We start from the raw sequence: 17,500 nt of genomic DNA on the forward strand, positions 1-17,500 counted from the left end.
TCACCACGCTCAGTAAAACCACCCCTATGTTGGCATTGTGGGGCACCTGCTGCACTTCTGTCCACACAAGGAAAAAATTGAACTTAAACTCACACAGCAACCCCAAGAAAATGGCCAGGGACCCATGTAGGAGGGACAGCACGGGCCCCAAAGCATGTCCCATCACAAAGTAGTCTACAGGGACAAGATGTGGAACCCCTGGTGTCTGTTTGCCAATTGGGTGAAGGGACCTATTTCCATGTCCACACTTGGATAGGTAATCGTGTCTGTAAGGTCCTGATTGACACAGGATCAACTGCCACAATTGTTGGACCAGACTTGCTACCAGGAGAAAGACAGTGGAATGGTACAGGGGTAGCTTTGATGACAGCCACGGGTGAAACTGCGTCCATACTAGGAAAAACTCAGGTAGCTATTCGTGTTGGTGGGCTTTGCTGGACATTGGAGGTCTGGGTGGCCAAGATTATGGACCCCTGGATCCTGGGCTTGGACTTTTTGGAGATGGCTGGAGCTCAAATTCATCTACAAAGTGGACTTTGACATTCCAGGATGGAACAATTTTAAACCTGTTGAGCAGTGGTGATAGGAAGGGGAGGACCACCACCCAGGTGTTCCAACCAAATCAAACACCCATTTACAATCATACAGGCACCATAGGTGTAGGTCTGAAGGTCATCCACAAAGTATGGGAAAGGAATAAAAAGGAGTGACTGTAGCTCAGCAGAGTCAACTGTGGGATCTCCTGGAGGACTTCAGAGACCATTTTGCAACCTCGCCCAACAATGTTAGCTGCACACACTTAGTGTGACATCCCATACATACAGGCACTGCACCGACCATTAGACAACGTCCTCGATGTATTCCCCTGGTGAAACAGTAGGCTGCAGACAGGATTATAAGGGAAATGCAAGAGGCAGGTATTATTGAATCCTCGGAGTCCCCGTGGGTCTCACTGGTTGTCCTTGTACCCAAAAAGGATAGAAGTTGGCACTTCGAATATTGAAGACATAATGCTGTCACTGTAAAAGACTCCTACCCTTTGCCTCACATTGATGAGTCTCTTGACTTAGTAGGAGGATCGTCTTGGTTCTCGTCCCTGGATTTAAAGAGTGGATATTGGCAGGAGGCCCTTGTACCCGAGGCAAGAGAGAAGACAGCTTTTACTACCGGCAAGGACGTATGTCAATTTCATACCATGCCTTTTGGACTTCGCAGTGCACCAGCCCCCTTTGAGAGACTGATGGACAGGGTATTGAATGACATACCTGGCACACAATGCCTCATCTATTTGGATGATTTTCTGGTGCATGGGAAAACTATTAATGATGCTATAGGTAATCTCCGGAATGTACTGACTAAACTTCAGGCAGCCAGTCTTGAAGCTCGACTGTGACAAATGCCATTTGCTAAGGAGGGAAGTATCATTCCTTGGGTACCGACTAAGTGGCAGGGAAATTACCACCAAGAATAACAAGGTAGATGCAGTGTAGAGATGGTCTAAGCTGCAAAACCAGCGGCAAGTGAAAGAGTTTCTTGGGCTAGCTTCTTCTTATCACTGTTTTGTGCCTGCCTTTGCCATAATTGCAGCACCATTGCACTGCCTGTTGCTGCCATAATTGCAACACCATTGCACCGCCTGTTGTGTCATGGTGAAGTTTTCCACTAGGACGAAGAACAGCAGACTGCATTCACAAATCTGAAGATGACCCTTTGTAATGCCCCGGTGCTGTCAGCACTAGATATAAATCTGCCATTTATACTTGATACAGATGCCAATAACATGGGGATTGGAGCTATGCAGGCTCAGAGGCATCTGAAAAGAGAATATGTTGTAGCCTACTGTAGCCGGGCATTGAGTCGGCCAGAGATGAACTATTGTGTAACCCGCAGAGAACTATTGGCCATTGTAGATTCCATTCAACACGTCCGACATTACCTGTGTGGCCTACATTTTGTGATTCGCATGGACTATGCTGCTCTGCAATGGTTGCTTTCCTTCAGGGAACTTGAAGGTCAAATAGCTTGGTGGCTGGAGTGCCTTCACAAACATTCCACTTCACTGTGGAACATCGATCTGGAGAACAACATTGAAATGTGGATACCCTGTCCCAAAGACCATGCTTAGGGGAAGAGTGTACACACTGTGACCACCAAGTGAAAGGTGGTTTGACGTCTGCAAGCATATGTTGTGAAGAGGAATGGAGGGGCAGTCAAGAGGCTGATCCAGAGTTGCAGCTGATCATCCACTGGCTGGAGGGGGGCAGCGTCATGCTGGTGCTGAGGTTGCAGCGGAGTCCACTGTAGTGAAAGGTCTGTCGTGTCAGTGGGGGGAGTTTGTTCGTCAGTAGGAGGGCTCTGAAGAGGCAGTGGCGGAATCCTGTAACCGGTGAAGTAAGGTGGCAAGTGGTGGTACCTCGTGCACTTCAAAAAGAGGTGGTACGAAGTGTACGTGGCACCCCTGGTGCTGTGCATTTTGGGGATAACGAAGACACTAAAGAGGTTACGCTAAGCTTTTTACTAGAGCCGGATTCTGAGGGATGTGGAGGATTATTGTTGGGAATGTGATGCTTGTACCGCCAGGAATGGTCCAACAGGGCAGTCAACAGCACCACTGCAACAATACCAGGTGGGGGCACCTATGGAGAGGGTAGCAGTTGATATCCTTGCCCCTTTTCCACATTCACTCAGGGGCAATCGTTATGTCTTGGTAGCAATTGATTATTTCACCAAGTGGCCTGAGGCTTACGCGCTACCAGATCAAGAAGTGGAGACCATGGCAGAAGCCTTCATTGAATGATTTTTCAGCAGATTTGGGATGCCAGATGAATTACACTCTGACCAGGGCCAGAATTTTGAGAGTCAGGTATTCCAGCAGATGTGCCAGCAGATGGGCATCTGAAAGACCCGTACAGATGTGCAGTGGGCTTGCAGAGAGGTTCATACAGACGCTTACAACACAGTTGGCTCTCGACACTTCCCAACACCAGCATGACTAGGATCCTAGCCTTTCAGTCTGCGGTGCAGGAGTCTTCTGCATGCTCACCTGCCCTACTAATGTTGGGAAGAGAATTAAGAACTCTCACAGAACTAGCATTTGGGCTACCGTGGACAATGCTCTGACAAGGGTGACAAATGGAATCCTCACCATCACCAGCTTCTACCCAAGAGGGAAATCAAGGTTTAGCCTCGGACGGGATGTTTTGTTTTTGTTTTCAGAGGTGTACTGAGTGAAGGATCCCCAGAATTGCGGAGTCAACGAGAGTGCTCCATTTTGTATAAGACCGAGTAAACAAAATAAAATCAAAGAGTCCCTGACAGCTGGTAGTGCTCCTGTTCTTATTTACCCAGATTGCCACAATAGTATAAAAACATACATTTGCTTTGAGTCTGTAGCGGCCGGTGTAGTAAAGTTTTGTTACTTGTAAAAGATATCACTGAAGGGATATAAGCAGACATATAAATGCTGGTGAATCATGACTTCTTGGTATCTTGTTGTTATTTTAATGTTTTTACTCAGTTTTATTCTTGAATTAAAGCACACTTGTTTTGTTGCACCTTTGTGAAAGTGTTTATTTTATATTTCAGTAACCACTTGAGTGATATCAAATCTGTCTCTGCCTCTCTCATGCTCGTGCGCATATCCATGCATGAAAACGCAATTATGTGAAAACACTATGTCATTTGAACATGTTTTTTTGTTTTGGTCTTGCCCAACCTCTGCGTTATGGTGCATGATACTGGGAATGCAGATAGACTTCTTTTTGGGCACATACTCTGTCAGCATGGCACTGCCAGATCTAAACACTAGCGTGGAGAATTGCACGCATACTGAAATGACTTTACCTGCTGGTGGAAGTTCCTGTCCTACTTTATGGTGCCAAGCAGAGTTGTGTTGCAGTGCAGCAGTTTATTAGCAAGTGAAGGCTATGTAAAGAAGTTGTCTGTTGTTACGGTTCAGCCTTTGTCCAGAAATGGTTTTATGACAACAGTCTTGGAAAGTCTTTCTCCCATGGGACGACTGGGATCTTTTCCTAAATAAAGATTGCATTGCACATGCACATGCAAATCTGTCATTTTTCACACGTTCTGCATGGGTGTCTTTGTTGTTAAAGCACAAATGCCGCATGATAGCCTGATAGCGGTCACAGGACATTGTAACTTTGATTGATAGTTAGGGCTGCAATGATTAGTCGACTTTATCGATGACATCGACTACACAAAATCGTCGATGCGGATTTTTTATTGTCGACGCATCATAAACAGAACCTTCAATAGAGGCTCCAGTCACAAAGAACCACATTGGTTTTTGTAACTGCAATGCACTACATGAACGTCGTTTGTTATTGTTTGTCAAGACTGCACACAGTCCTACCAACGAAGAAAGAACGTCTGAGGAGAAGCAGAATGTAGAGGAAAATAAATGTGGTTGCAATGGCAAGTTGGATAGAGGAGGGGGAAGGAGATGGAAAAAAAATTAAGACAGAAACTTTCTAAAGTGTGGGAGCACTTTACCGAAAAAAGGAAAAAAAGTTGTATGCAGATTATGCAAAGCGTAGCTTTCTTTTCATGGCAGCAGTGCTGCGATGCATGAGCATCTGAAACACAAGCATCCTTAAGCTATGATGCCACCATCTGTTGAGAATTTATGTTGGTGCTGTTAGTTAGTTAGTTAGGGTCAGATCAGGTGGGGAGGGAGAGCGTGAACGAGACTGAGAAAATAAAAGTGAAAAAAAATAACTTTTACAAGTAACAAATTTACACCCGATCTGTTTATTTTCAAATAATATTGCATTAGTGCGATGATGTTTCCTCATTGGTACTATTCAGGTCATAAAATGATTTCTTCAAAATGTCACATATATTTGTCTTTCTTTTTTTTCCCCGGTGCTGCGTGCTGAAACCAGAAGGCGTGAGCTTATTCAGTGCTAGCAGGAGCACGCAGGTGGCCGGTTGCTTGTGCTACAACAAGCTTGACCTGGTGGCGATCAAAGCACATGTACTGTGCAAGACATGTACAGAGTCCACTGAGAAAAGAAGAGCGTTCATGGCTCACCTTGCAGAGGAACATTCTTTCTTGTGCATGTCCTGGAGTCCTGTGCAGACTGGGCAAGGTTGGGGGAAAAAAAAAAAAACTCGGTCACTGATTACAACCACAAGAAGGTATGCAAATGAATATGAATAATATGAATAATGTTGCATCCGTGCCACAATGTTTTCCGAAATGTACTATAAGGTCATAAAATAAATAATTCCAAATATCATATATACCTGTGTCTCTGTTTTTTCTGTCAGTGTGGCTTTGACATCACAGGCCATAAGGGGCATACTAATTCAGCGTAAGCAGGAACACTCAATAAAATTGAATAAACAAAATGAAGTGACAGTGAGATATGAATAAGGCAGATTCACCAGTGTTTGTGTGTCAGCTTTTATCCATCCAGATCATAGAATTTCCAGTTCGATTGTCTCAAAACACCACTCACATCTACAGTTATTCCCAGTTTCAGATATAAATTAACAGCGTCAGATCCCGGGGGGGTGGGGGGGAGGTAGTATGTATTGTGATCGTGACTGAGAGAATAAAAGTGAAAAAAAAAAAACCAGTAACTTTTATAAGTACTATACATTTATAGTGGCTGTTATAGACCCAAATCAAATGTATGTATTTATTGTATAATATTAACAATAAGAGCAACTCACTACTCAAAACGGTAAATATATGAGGCAGTCAGGATTGAACCAGGGGACTCTTGATCAGCAATTCCTACCGCTGCACCACGGAAGCTATTGTGTCATCCTTGAACCTTTTGTGAAAGTGTTTTATTTGATCTTTGCACTTCAGGCTTTACACATTATATAGTTTATGTCTACATTTTGTCATTTATTACTAAAATCTGAAAAATGTTTCTGTTTTAACGATGTATTTTTTGGTTAAGTTAAATGCACTTTTTTTTGTTTAAAGACTACGTGCACTTTAGTTTGTATTGTTTAATGTATTTCTTTTTTATTGTGATGGTCGCACTAATATAAAAACGTGATTATTTTCAAATTCATATGCTTCACTGGTTGTTATTTTTATTTGATTATTATTAATTTTAACCGTGTTAATGCAGAGACATCAGGGTGACATTCACAGGTGGACAGACGTGAGCAGATGAGGTAAGACATGCACTGGAGCCCAGAACAGGATGTGCAACCACAGGTCGCAGGCTTCAAAATAGTCAGGCATGAAATAATCGTGACTAATCGGAAAAAAAATTGAATGATTAGTCGACTACCAAAATAATCATTAGTTGCAACCCTAATGACAGTACAACAAATAGTTCTGATCAGGCAATAACCACAGCACCAACTGTGGTCACTGCTGCTGTTGTGAAAAGAATGGAGATAAACGCCATCAACTCTGAGAGCGAGAGGCAAGTTCATTGTACCATGTGAACGTGACTGAGAGAATTAAACTGAATAAAAAAATGTAAAAAAAAAAAGTGCTAACTTTTACAAGTAACAAAAATTTACAATGGATATTACAGACTCAAATAAAATGTTTACAGTGTTTCTTAAATGAAAAAAGTTTTCTCCTGAATTGCATCACATGAAAGCTTGTGGGTGAAGGCTTAAACGCCTTAATAGAAAAACAGGCTTGGTTGCCTGTGGGACTGTTTAGGAGGAACAGACACTACAAATGACCAAGACTGATTTTTATACAAATTGTATCCTAAATGGTTAGTGTAATGTTAGAACGTTTTATTCTATAGTTCCTCAACCCTGCAAACAATTGCCTCCTCTGACCTCTGTCAGCAATTTCTACCCTTTTTAATGATGTATCTGATTTTTTTTCAGAGTTTCAAAAAAAGTGCAGCTGCTCCATCAGAACGTTTTTCATCTCTTTCCCTAGTTGGTAGCCATTCTTTAAGTTTTTCACTGTTGTATGATTCTGCAATCCATAAGCTTATTATGAATGCTAGGCCCACTGCCTGTCTTCTGGATTCTGTACATTCCTTTTTGATTAAGGGTATTCTACCTTTTCTACTCCCTTTTATTACCAGTATTATTAAAACATCAATTTTTACTGGATTGGTCCCTTCCAGCCCTAAAATGGCTGTTATTACAGCTATCCTTAAAAAGCCTTGGCTTAACCTAGGGGACTTTTAAAAACTATTGTCCTATTTCTAATCTCCCGTTCATAATTGTCCTATTTCTAATTCACGTAAAATCTTAGAACATGCTGTTGCAGGTCACTTGAAAGACCATCTTGTCTCAAATAATCTGTTTGTATTAATTAAACAATAATGGAAGTGCCTGTGCTTTGTTTACATTATATCTTAACAAATTGATAGCAATTTGTTGCAATCGGCGGGTTTAGGTCTGACGTGCCTCATCTGTCTCACGGCATCCCTCATGAATCAGTTCTTGTCCCTTGACATTTTATTATTTACAGTATATGCTTCCTCTTGGTACCATTATTAGATGGCACTGTTTACAGTTTCAATGTTATAGTGATGATGCTTGAGTCTATCTACATACAGGACTCATACAAACATTACCACTTCCTGCATTGGTGACCTGTTTGGTTGATGTAAAACATTGGCTGAGTGAAAATTTTCTTAGGCTAAATAGTGGGAAAAAAACCCACAATTATTTCATCTCCAGGTACTGTAAGGAAAATGGATGCCTTCATCTGCTAAAGTTAAAAATATTGGCATCATTCTTGACTCCATACTTTCTTTAGAATCACGTGTCAGTAATATCACTAAGGTAGCCATTTTTCGTCTTAAGCAAATCTGAAGGCCATGTCCTTTTCTTTCTGATATTACAAGTTATTCATACTTGTTACATTGTGACTCAATTATTGTAATGCAGTTTTGTTTTTTTGGTCTGGAGCTTAAACAGAATACAATATATGCAAAATTTAGCAACAATGGTGATCACACATTTAAAAACTTGGGAGCTCATTACTTTTACAATTTGAAAATTACATTGACTACCTGTTCTTTTTCATTTTCAGTATGAACTTCTCTCTTAGTTTTAAGGCCCTTCATGGTCTAGGTCCACCTAGGTATCAGCAAAAGTGGAAGGGAATGTCTACAGGACAGTAGTGAGACCAGCTATATTATATGGGTTGGAGACGGTGGCACTGACCAAAAAACAGGAGACGGAGCTGGAGGTGGCAGAGTTAAAGATGTTAAGATTTGCACACGGTATGACGAAGATGGACAGGATTAGAAATGAGTACATTAGAGAGTCAGCTCAGGTTGGACAGTTTGAAGACAAAAGTCAGAGAGGCAAGATTACATTGGATTGGACAGGTGCAAAAGAGAGATTCTGGATATATTGGGATAAGGATGGAACAACAAGGTAAGAGGAAAAGAGGAGGGCCTAAGAGGAGGTTTATGGATGTGGTGAGAGAGGACATGCTGGTGGTGGGTGTAACAGAGCAAGATGCTAAAGGCGGGAAGATATGGAAAAAGATGATCCGCTGTGGCAACCGATAATGGGGGCAGCCAAAAGAAAAATAAGATAATGATCACGCACACTTTGTTTTGCTGACTCTATGCTTTTAACTGTTCCACTGTGTAGATTCTGCAGTATGGGCGACCGAGCCCAACTCTGAAGCTTTGTACTTGTACTACACTTTCTGTTTTTAAATCTGAATTTAAAATTAACCTTTTTAACATTGTTTTTTTGTTAGTTATGTTAAACAATTACAGTTAGATATACTGTACATAGTTTAATATTTATAATGTATAATTTTTTGTATTTTTTCATGTACAGATGATTTTAGTATATTATCCAGTCCTATGCATAATAAGCACTATAGAGTAGTAAATTTGTGTGTTATCTGCATAGCTATGAGAGTTCACCTTGTTTTTCGAAATAATCTCATTTAATGGAAGCATATGGAGTGAGAATAACAGCAGGCCCAGAACTGATTCATGTGTAACATATGCAGTACCAAGGATATATGACATACTACTTCCACAACGTTCAAAGAATTTGTTTCTTGTTAAATAGCACTGAAACTAGAAAGACCCCACTCATTGACTAAGGCAGCTAATTAGAATGCTGTTATCTATAATATCAAATCTAAGAGAACAAAAACAGATTCATTTTTTGCTTCCTCATTAAGCTGTAAATTGTTACAACTTTAACCAGAGCAGATATGATTTAATCTAAATTCTGACTGATGATTATCCAGAAAATAATTTTAATTTATGTAATCACTTGAATAGCAGCAGCCTGTCAACCTTTCTGGGTTCTTTAATGAGACAGGCAGTCTATTTTTAGCATGGCCGGCATTTAACTTCCAAAGATCAAACTATTCTATTTGTACCATTCCCATTTCTGTATCACCTCTTTCTTGCAGAACTTTCTGCTAGGTCTGCTCTTTAAAGTCTCAGGTCACCCATCTATACATATAAACATAGACATCACACTCTCTGCATTACAGGAAAATAGAATAAGCAGTTGCAAGTAACCACAGAAACCACTTTTTACACACAGGTGCCATTGTTAATTTGAAATTGTATTTTGAAAATATCTGCCAATAAAGATTCTTACTTCTTTGATTAAACAAACATTTCACTTTTTGTTTTACTTTGTTTTAGAAAATAGTGTTATTAACATTAATGTGTTACTTAGATTTGTTGTTATAAATGGATATTTCATACAATTAGCAATGTTCTAGAGTCACTCCCCAAAATTATTGTATTTTACCTAGGTCTGAATGTTAATATTGGAATTAATATTTGGACCACATTCTGAAATAAAATAAAGACAAAGAGGTATTTGTGCTTCTCCATAGGTTGTTACTTTGGGACTGTGATGACCGGAGTTACAGTTACTACATAGAGGTCTCGACAAATCAGCAACAATGGACGAAAGTTGTGGACCGCACAAAGGTCAACTGCAGGTCTGTTGTTTCAATCATTATCTTAACTATAAAAGTTGCATTCTGGTACAGTATTTTCTTCCACAAGTTACACATAATTCAAAAATTTCTAAATAATTTGGTATTTTTTAAATTTTGTCAGACACTTTCAAGATTCTATTGCAAATGTGAATTGCAAAGTACATTTGCATGTGGATTTCAAGGGTCTTCAAGGATACTGCAAATGTGCTGGGAAGTACACCTAGAGCAAACATTTTTATACCTCCTTCTTCTGAATCATGGACAAGAGAACATAATCTGCTAACAATCCAATGAGAGAAGCAAATGTTCTGAGTGTACCTTGCCTTTTAAATAGTTTAAAATGTAGGTGTTGAAATGATGTTCTGGTCCTGTGATGTGGTAGAATGACAGGTAAACAGGGTTTGTTTAACCTTGCAGTGAGGCTTACATTGGTTAAAATTAAGTTATGTAGAATTTGAGAACATACGGTAAGTTCCGAAAATGAGTGGATGGCTATTTGATTCATAGGGCTCATTTGGCCAGCTTGTAGCCAATGAGTTGTAATATTTTATCCAAATACATAACTGAATTTCCCCTTGGGGATTAATAAAGTATCTCTCTCTGGATTTCAGTTTGAATGCGCTTTCCCTTAATTTCTTTTAGGGCTGGGCAAACTTAAGAATTTTCAGTTTGATTCGATAAACTTAAAATGCCATAAATGATATCACGATATACAGCACTTTTATTTCATATCACTGTACTACTTCTGATCCTTAAATACATTTCGCCGGATCTCCAGCTCTCTTCCTATGCTCGACTATGTTGCATGCACTTCCTATGTTGCTTGGTGGTGATGAGCATGAGAAAAAAATATCAAGGATAAGAAGAGGAAGACTTTAGAACAGGTAGTGTTAGCTCTGCTGTTTGCAAATAGTTTGTCTTTATTTGGCAGGACAGTTCAAGCAGTACAACATCTAAATATAAAACAGATTCAGCGGGTTGGAAAATGGATGGATGTTACTACGTCTACAATATGCCCTTTTGCCTCCCCAGCAAAAATTTTTGGGTCCCTGCTGAACAAAGTACCATAGTACCATAAAATGTTTGTTGTTCAGTTGCATGAGGGGACAAGCAGCAGGTAAAAGGAGATAACAGCTGTGGTGAGTTGCTAGTCCATTTTGCGCTGTTTCTGCTCTGTGTTGGGGGAAAAAAAAATAATAGCCTTCATATTTGAAAAGTGTCACCAATTGTGTTAGAAATGTAAGTCGCCTTGTATATTATTATTTTTGAATAAGTAACATTCGACTTGTTGAAATTTATTAGATCACTTCAAAGATAGGTTGCTGTTCTTCTACAGTTTGAATAAATACTATGGATTTTCAAGCTCTGCGGTGGGTTGGCACCCTGCCCGGGATTGTTTCCTGCCTTGTGCCCTGTGTTGGCTGGGATTGGCTCCAGCAGACCCCCGTGACCCTGTGTTCGGATTCAGCGGGTTAGAAAATGGATGGATGGATGGATTTTCAAGCTTAAAGTATGTGTCAAAACACGTGAGATTTTTTCTAGTGCAATAAAGTCACTGATACACTTGCAGTATGTATGTTTTTAATTATCTTGATAAGAAGAAGAATATTTAAATATCATTGAACTTACTTTGTTTGCTGTTCGTTTAATATTGTGACTTAACTGAGGAACTTAGGCTTGACTGAAATGTGAATCCCTTGACAGAATAGGCTGAGCAGTTCTTATTTTGGTTAAACATCTTTGTTGTTACTTCATTTCATTACAGTACAGGGAGGTAACAAACTGCAGATCTTATCCCAGTAGAATTGAGTGTCAAGACGAATCAAACATAGACACACCCACCCATACACCCTTCCACCAAGCCTCTTCTCAGTTGCCACTTAACCAGAACATCTTGAAGGGGAGACAGTGAAAATCCACATGGCCAGCATGAGGAGGATTTGCAAACTCCACAAAGATAGGAGACAGAATGGTGGATTTATAAAGCAGGTATGCGAACCACTTCACTGCCTTGCTGAACCTATTTTACATTACAAAAGTAGTTGAACATAATACAAGAACGCATATAATAATCAATTTTGCCTTTGGGGATATTATATTTTTAAGCATTGTTTTGTGCACAAAATCCCAAATGTTTCTTTGACATATTTCTTGTTTTTCTGAAGTAGAAGTCTTTTGTGTTTTATTCAAAATAGATTTTAGTGCTGCTGCATATGAGAATGCATGTTAGTAAGCACTTCATTAAATGAACAAAATGTTTGCCCTAAAGGGAGAGCAGACTAGATAAATCTGTTTAGTGAGATATGTTTAGCTGATTTGCTGCTTAGTTCTCCATCAGATAGAAACTAAAACAGCTAGCAAACATATTGCAGTGAAAACTTTTTTGTGAAACTACAGTTTGTACTACAATACAGGATATTTCTGATGTGAATATCTGGTGTTTTCGTTAGATATAATTGATTGTATTTTTTTTATACAATTATTTTTTTTAAATAGGGCCAGAAGGTCAGGGAGTATGATTTAAGTGAGAAGCAAGAAACTAGTGAAGCTGAAAATATATTTTCAGTACATTGAGTGAGAATACTTTTGATTTATACTTGTGATGTTTTACATAGTTGTTTCTTAGAAACATAGTTTAATAACATAAGCTTCAAATGATATAACTCAAAAAAGCCTCCCTTGTGCCTGAGTTTGCATTATAAAGGTCAGAGAATATCATGCACAGGGAAGTTTAATTACATGCATTTGCCTGATATCCCTGAAGTACAGCATTATTTTCATGCACTGCTTAAATTCCCTGGATCAATAACTCTGAAAATTATTGTTACTTAATCAGGGAAGGTAGTAATATTAAATCAGTCCTAACAAAATTGAGCTTCAAATTCGCAGTGGTATAGCTAAGTTTGAAGGATGTTACACCTTCATCTTTTCTTTGACTTAGTTAATTTGGTAATTTTGTCATATAATATACTAGCCAACCCGCGGCGTATTGCCGCATAATTATTTATTGATGGGTGAACACTTCCTGAAAGACACAGTTGTCCAAATGGGGTAGGTTTGAGGATACGACTGTGAGTGAATGAAAAGATGGAATTCTGGAGAGAGCAACATACAATTGTCTGTGACTGAAAACTGGCTCTGTCTGGCGTCTTGCCTGCCATGGTCGGCCTCCTTAGTGAATTATATATATAGATAGATAGTTTTCAAAAGGAAGGAATGCAGGAAGCAATTTTTGAAGCCAGCTTACTTAATTTGACTCAGCTGATGCAGTCATTATGCAAGCACTACAATATATAAAATGAAGATGTCAAAAGTAGACACATATTTCAGTCGTGCTTTAAACCTCATCACAGCACTAAGTCAGCTCTTTTAAAGGTCTTTAATGACCTTGTTATTAATAGTTGATTATGGGGCTTCTGAACTACGTATGCTCTTTGTCCTTTGGACTGTGATGTTCTTATTACCCCCCACTTGAGTTTGGCATACAAATTACTGCTTTTGCTTGTTTCTGTTCGTATCTGATGCACAGTAGTTGGATTTTCATAACATTTAAAAAGTATCAATAAAGTGTTAATTCATTTCTATGATGTGACCTGCTAACAAATCTTCACTTTGGACTAGCCTGAGGTGGCTTAACTGATAAACGTTTCTCATGATATTACATCTTTAGCATAAGACCTGTGAACCCTTCATATTAAAAAGTAATTTTACCATCATGTTAATATTCCATACTGCACAGAGATGAAAAAACAATCTACAGATGTATTATAAATGTTATGAAGACCAAAAGCAGCCATTGTTAAGGTCTTGTTACATAAAGAATAAATGAATAATACCATATTTGATAACAGTTTAGCCACTGCGAAAAAAGTATCTCTTTTCACTGTTAATACTGATGACACATAGATCTATTTACCTTTGAAACAGGGTCACTCCCTTAAGTACTTATTGGATTGTGTGGAAAACACTTGGGTGTTAAATTTTCTTTATTTTAATATAAAGAAAATTGAGATGGCGATATTTGGGCTCTCTGACCTCCACAGTGCCTCTGATTGTGTTCACTTGCACCATATAATAAATCCTGTGCTAGGAACTTAGGTGTTATATTTGACAGTAACCTCAAATTAGATAAACACATGAATTCTGTTGTTGGGGCCTGTTTTTTCCCCAGCTACTAATTTTAGCTAAGACTTCATTTTTTGTTTGTTGCAGATCTTGGAAAGGTGACTCATGCCTTTATTTCCTTCAAACAGGATTACTGTAATTTGTTATATGCTGGAGTTACCCACTAATCTTTTTCTTGTCTACATTTGGTCCAAGACACTGCTGCTAGGCTTTTGTCTGGCACACATAAAGTTGAATGTACTTCTCCAATATTAATCTCTTGTCATTGGCATCTGGTCCATTACAGAGTTCATTTTGAGGTGCTATTGCTTCCATTTTAAGAGTCAAAATGGATTAGTATACTCCTATATTTCCAACCGTTTACACTTAGCTACTCTAATCAGACATTGTTAGTGGTACAGAGGGCTTGACTAAATTTTAAAGGTGAGTGTGCTTTTGCAACAGCCACCCCTAGGCTTTGGAACAGACAATATGCTCAAGTCAGGTCTAAAACAGCTGTGACCATTTTTAAATCCATGGTGAAAACACCTGTGTTATCTTTTGGCTTTTGATTAGAATTGGTTCATTTAATGTTTTTATTTTATTTTTTTATTATTGTGTTTTATGTCTTTTATTTCATTTTATTATGTCTTAGAATGCAGTTCTTTTTATGTTTATATATTTTAATGAGCAGTACATTGGTCAACAATGGTTGCTCTAAATGTGCTTTATCAATAAACTAAATAAACAATATTAATTTTCTGTAAAGGAATCAGTCATTGTCTTGTTTATTCTGGCAAATTCTGTAGCCTGTCTTAAGCATTGCTCCATCACTAACTGTTGCTTGCCAATCCTAAATAGCCAATACTAAAAATGGAGAGCATGTCTAATATTTTACATCGCTTAAGCAAGTAGTTGATAGGAACATCAGTATAGATAAACTGCAAATTATGAACAACATGCCATAATGGTGTGAATTTTAAACATCTAAGAATGGGCAAGATCAATATCTTTGTACTTTAGTGTATTCAATATATGAATATGATACTCAGACTCAAAACAGTAAACTAAAAAATGTTCCAATGAGCCTTGAATTATGAATCCTTCTGACACAAGCCAGGACTTGGATAGAATAGAAGAACAATGTTTTAATCTAGAATTTTGACTGGGGGTGGGGGCTTTTCTGAGATACCACACCATTTGTATTCCCCTGAACTTGCTGGAGCTGATTTTTTATTTATTTACTTTTTAATGTTTCCAAAAATTAAATGAGATAAACCATTGGTAGTTATGTAGAGGCTGTATTTAAACTCCTCCCAGCTGAGTCTAAGTACCACATGAAAAAGTATGATATTATAATGGTCATCATTTGTGTTTAATGTCATTGTCTGCTTGTACCGTTTCACCATTACTGTAAATAGTAAAGAATCTGAATTGGTTTTAAAAACCTATGGATTACTTGGGAAGGAGTACCTAAATCAAATGGCCAAATGAATGCTAAAACATGAGGGGCTAACTGAACCTAAAAAAGTGAAGGTGCAGTAACAAAGGAAAGTAGAGGCATGAAACAGTGCCAGAGAAAAGTTACATATATTAAGGGAAAAATTATGCTACCTTTAGAAGACGTCGAGTGACCCTGGGTTCATATTTTAAATAAGGCAAAAGGACTTGGCAGCATCCTTTTACCCTTTTGTGGTGATTTTGAAGAGGGCCAAACATTTCTGTGTGATGAGGCAGAGGGTCATAGATGTTTTCCTGAATTGAGGTATGGCTCAGCATAACCCTTTCAATAACATACAGTAAAAGAAAAACGCAATTCTACTGATGGACACTTAAAGGACTTTTTCTCATGCTCTGTGAATCCTTTATGTTAATTGTTATTTGTGTGTACCTGCTTTAATATTTGAGTGTTTTGTATTATAATAGGAGAGATACAAGGTTAGGAAGTACAACTAATGAAAGATTTTCTTTTCTCAGTCATGTAGCCAGTACCTCAATATCCAAGAGACAAATGGATGTTAAAATATATCAAGAAAGGATTCACTTGGAAAATAAAATATTACATCCAAATTTGGTTCTGTTGCACCACAGAATCATTCAAACATTCTTTACGTTAACAGGAGTCTTTTGAATAATTTAAGGAATGGGGCATTTTATCAACCAATTAGTTATATGTTTTAGTTTCAGACATTAAACTGTAGACTCATTCATACATAAAACATATTAACAAATAGTAATTATTGTAAGAAATTCCTAGCTAATTTGTCAAATGGAACCCTTTTCTGAAATTGTAAGTATTTTTTAATAAGGTGTATTTTTAACAATTAACACTTACAGTTTATATTTCTTCCATGTTATTTTCCATGCCGCACTTGTCTTTGTAATGTCTGCAAGATTGTTCTTTTCAATGAATAATATTGTGCAAATAAAAAGTAAGGCATCAGCAGTTAATTTAAACGTCACGCCGGCTGGCTCCTTTAGCGTGGATACCTGCAAGTGAAATTCAGACTATTCTTATTTGAGAAATGTAGTCAAAGGTGGTTTTGAGCCTTGGCCACTAAGGTCCTGTGGAGGAGCAAAATAAAGTAGCTGGATCTTAAACCTTTGTTTTTTGGGCAAGAGGAGTAGGCAGCAAATATTTCTGCTTTTAATGTGGTAGAAGAAACAGGAAGTAACCGAGCAGGTACAATTTTGTTAGCTTCGAAAAGAAAATACAGTGGAACCTCGGTTCACGAACGTCTCGGTACACGTACAGATCGGTTTACGACCAAAAAATTCGACAAACTTTTGCCTCGGTTCACGACCACACACTAGGTATACGAACAAGCCAGTTTTCCTTTCGGTTTGTACATGTTCAGTCTCTCCCTGTGCATTTCCTTTGCAGCGAGCAAGAGCGTGAGAGCGCAACACACACAGGCAGCGAGAGAGAGAGATGCGCACACACACACAGGCAGCGCAAGAGTGAGAGAGACGTGCACACACACAGGCAGCGCGAAAGAGAGAGATGCGCACATACACAGGCAGCGTGAGAAAGATGCGCACACACACAGGTAGCGCGAGAGAGAGACGCACACACACAGGCAGCGCGAGAGAGAGACCTGGACGCATAAGGTAGGAAGGCAGTTAAAGAATGCACTGGGCTTGATTTTGTTTTCACTTCTGTTTACAGCGATCGGTTCGTAGCGTGCATTGTTGCAATGTTACTTTTCTTGGTGGTTTATTAAATTACGGATCTTTTCAAATGTTCATTTTTTCCCTGTGATTAAAACTCATTACAAAAAAAGTTTGGTGTTTTTAGCCAGCGGTTGGTAGTGCTATAGCGCAAACTATTGCAGTGTTAGTTTTCTCTGTTGTTCAAGGTTTTCTCAGTGTTATTCAATGTTTTTACATTTAGTTTACTATTACGCTGTGCATTCTATGGTTTAATTAACTATATTTGTGCTTAAAAACTTAAAAAAATATCTATATTTACATACAGTTTGTATG

General features: G+C 38.6%; 1 protein-coding gene across 1 annotated transcript in view; it reads left to right on the forward strand.

Moving 5' to 3' along the window:
* Positions 1-17,500, forward strand: part of btbd9 (BTB (POZ) domain containing 9) — a 171,166-nt gene that overhangs the window by 121,584 nt on the left and 32,082 nt on the right. The window contains exon 9 of the mRNA XM_028797374.2: positions 9,803-9,910. Coding sequence (XP_028653207.1) covers positions 9,803-9,910 — 108 coding nt within the window. The remainder of the gene's footprint in view (positions 1-9,802; positions 9,911-17,500) is intronic.

The sequence above is a fragment of the Erpetoichthys calabaricus genome, chromosome 3, assembly GCF_900747795.2.
Source record: "Erpetoichthys calabaricus chromosome 3, fErpCal1.3, whole genome shotgun sequence".
Classification (NCBI taxonomy): domain Eukaryota; kingdom Metazoa; phylum Chordata; class Cladistia; order Polypteriformes; family Polypteridae; genus Erpetoichthys; species Erpetoichthys calabaricus.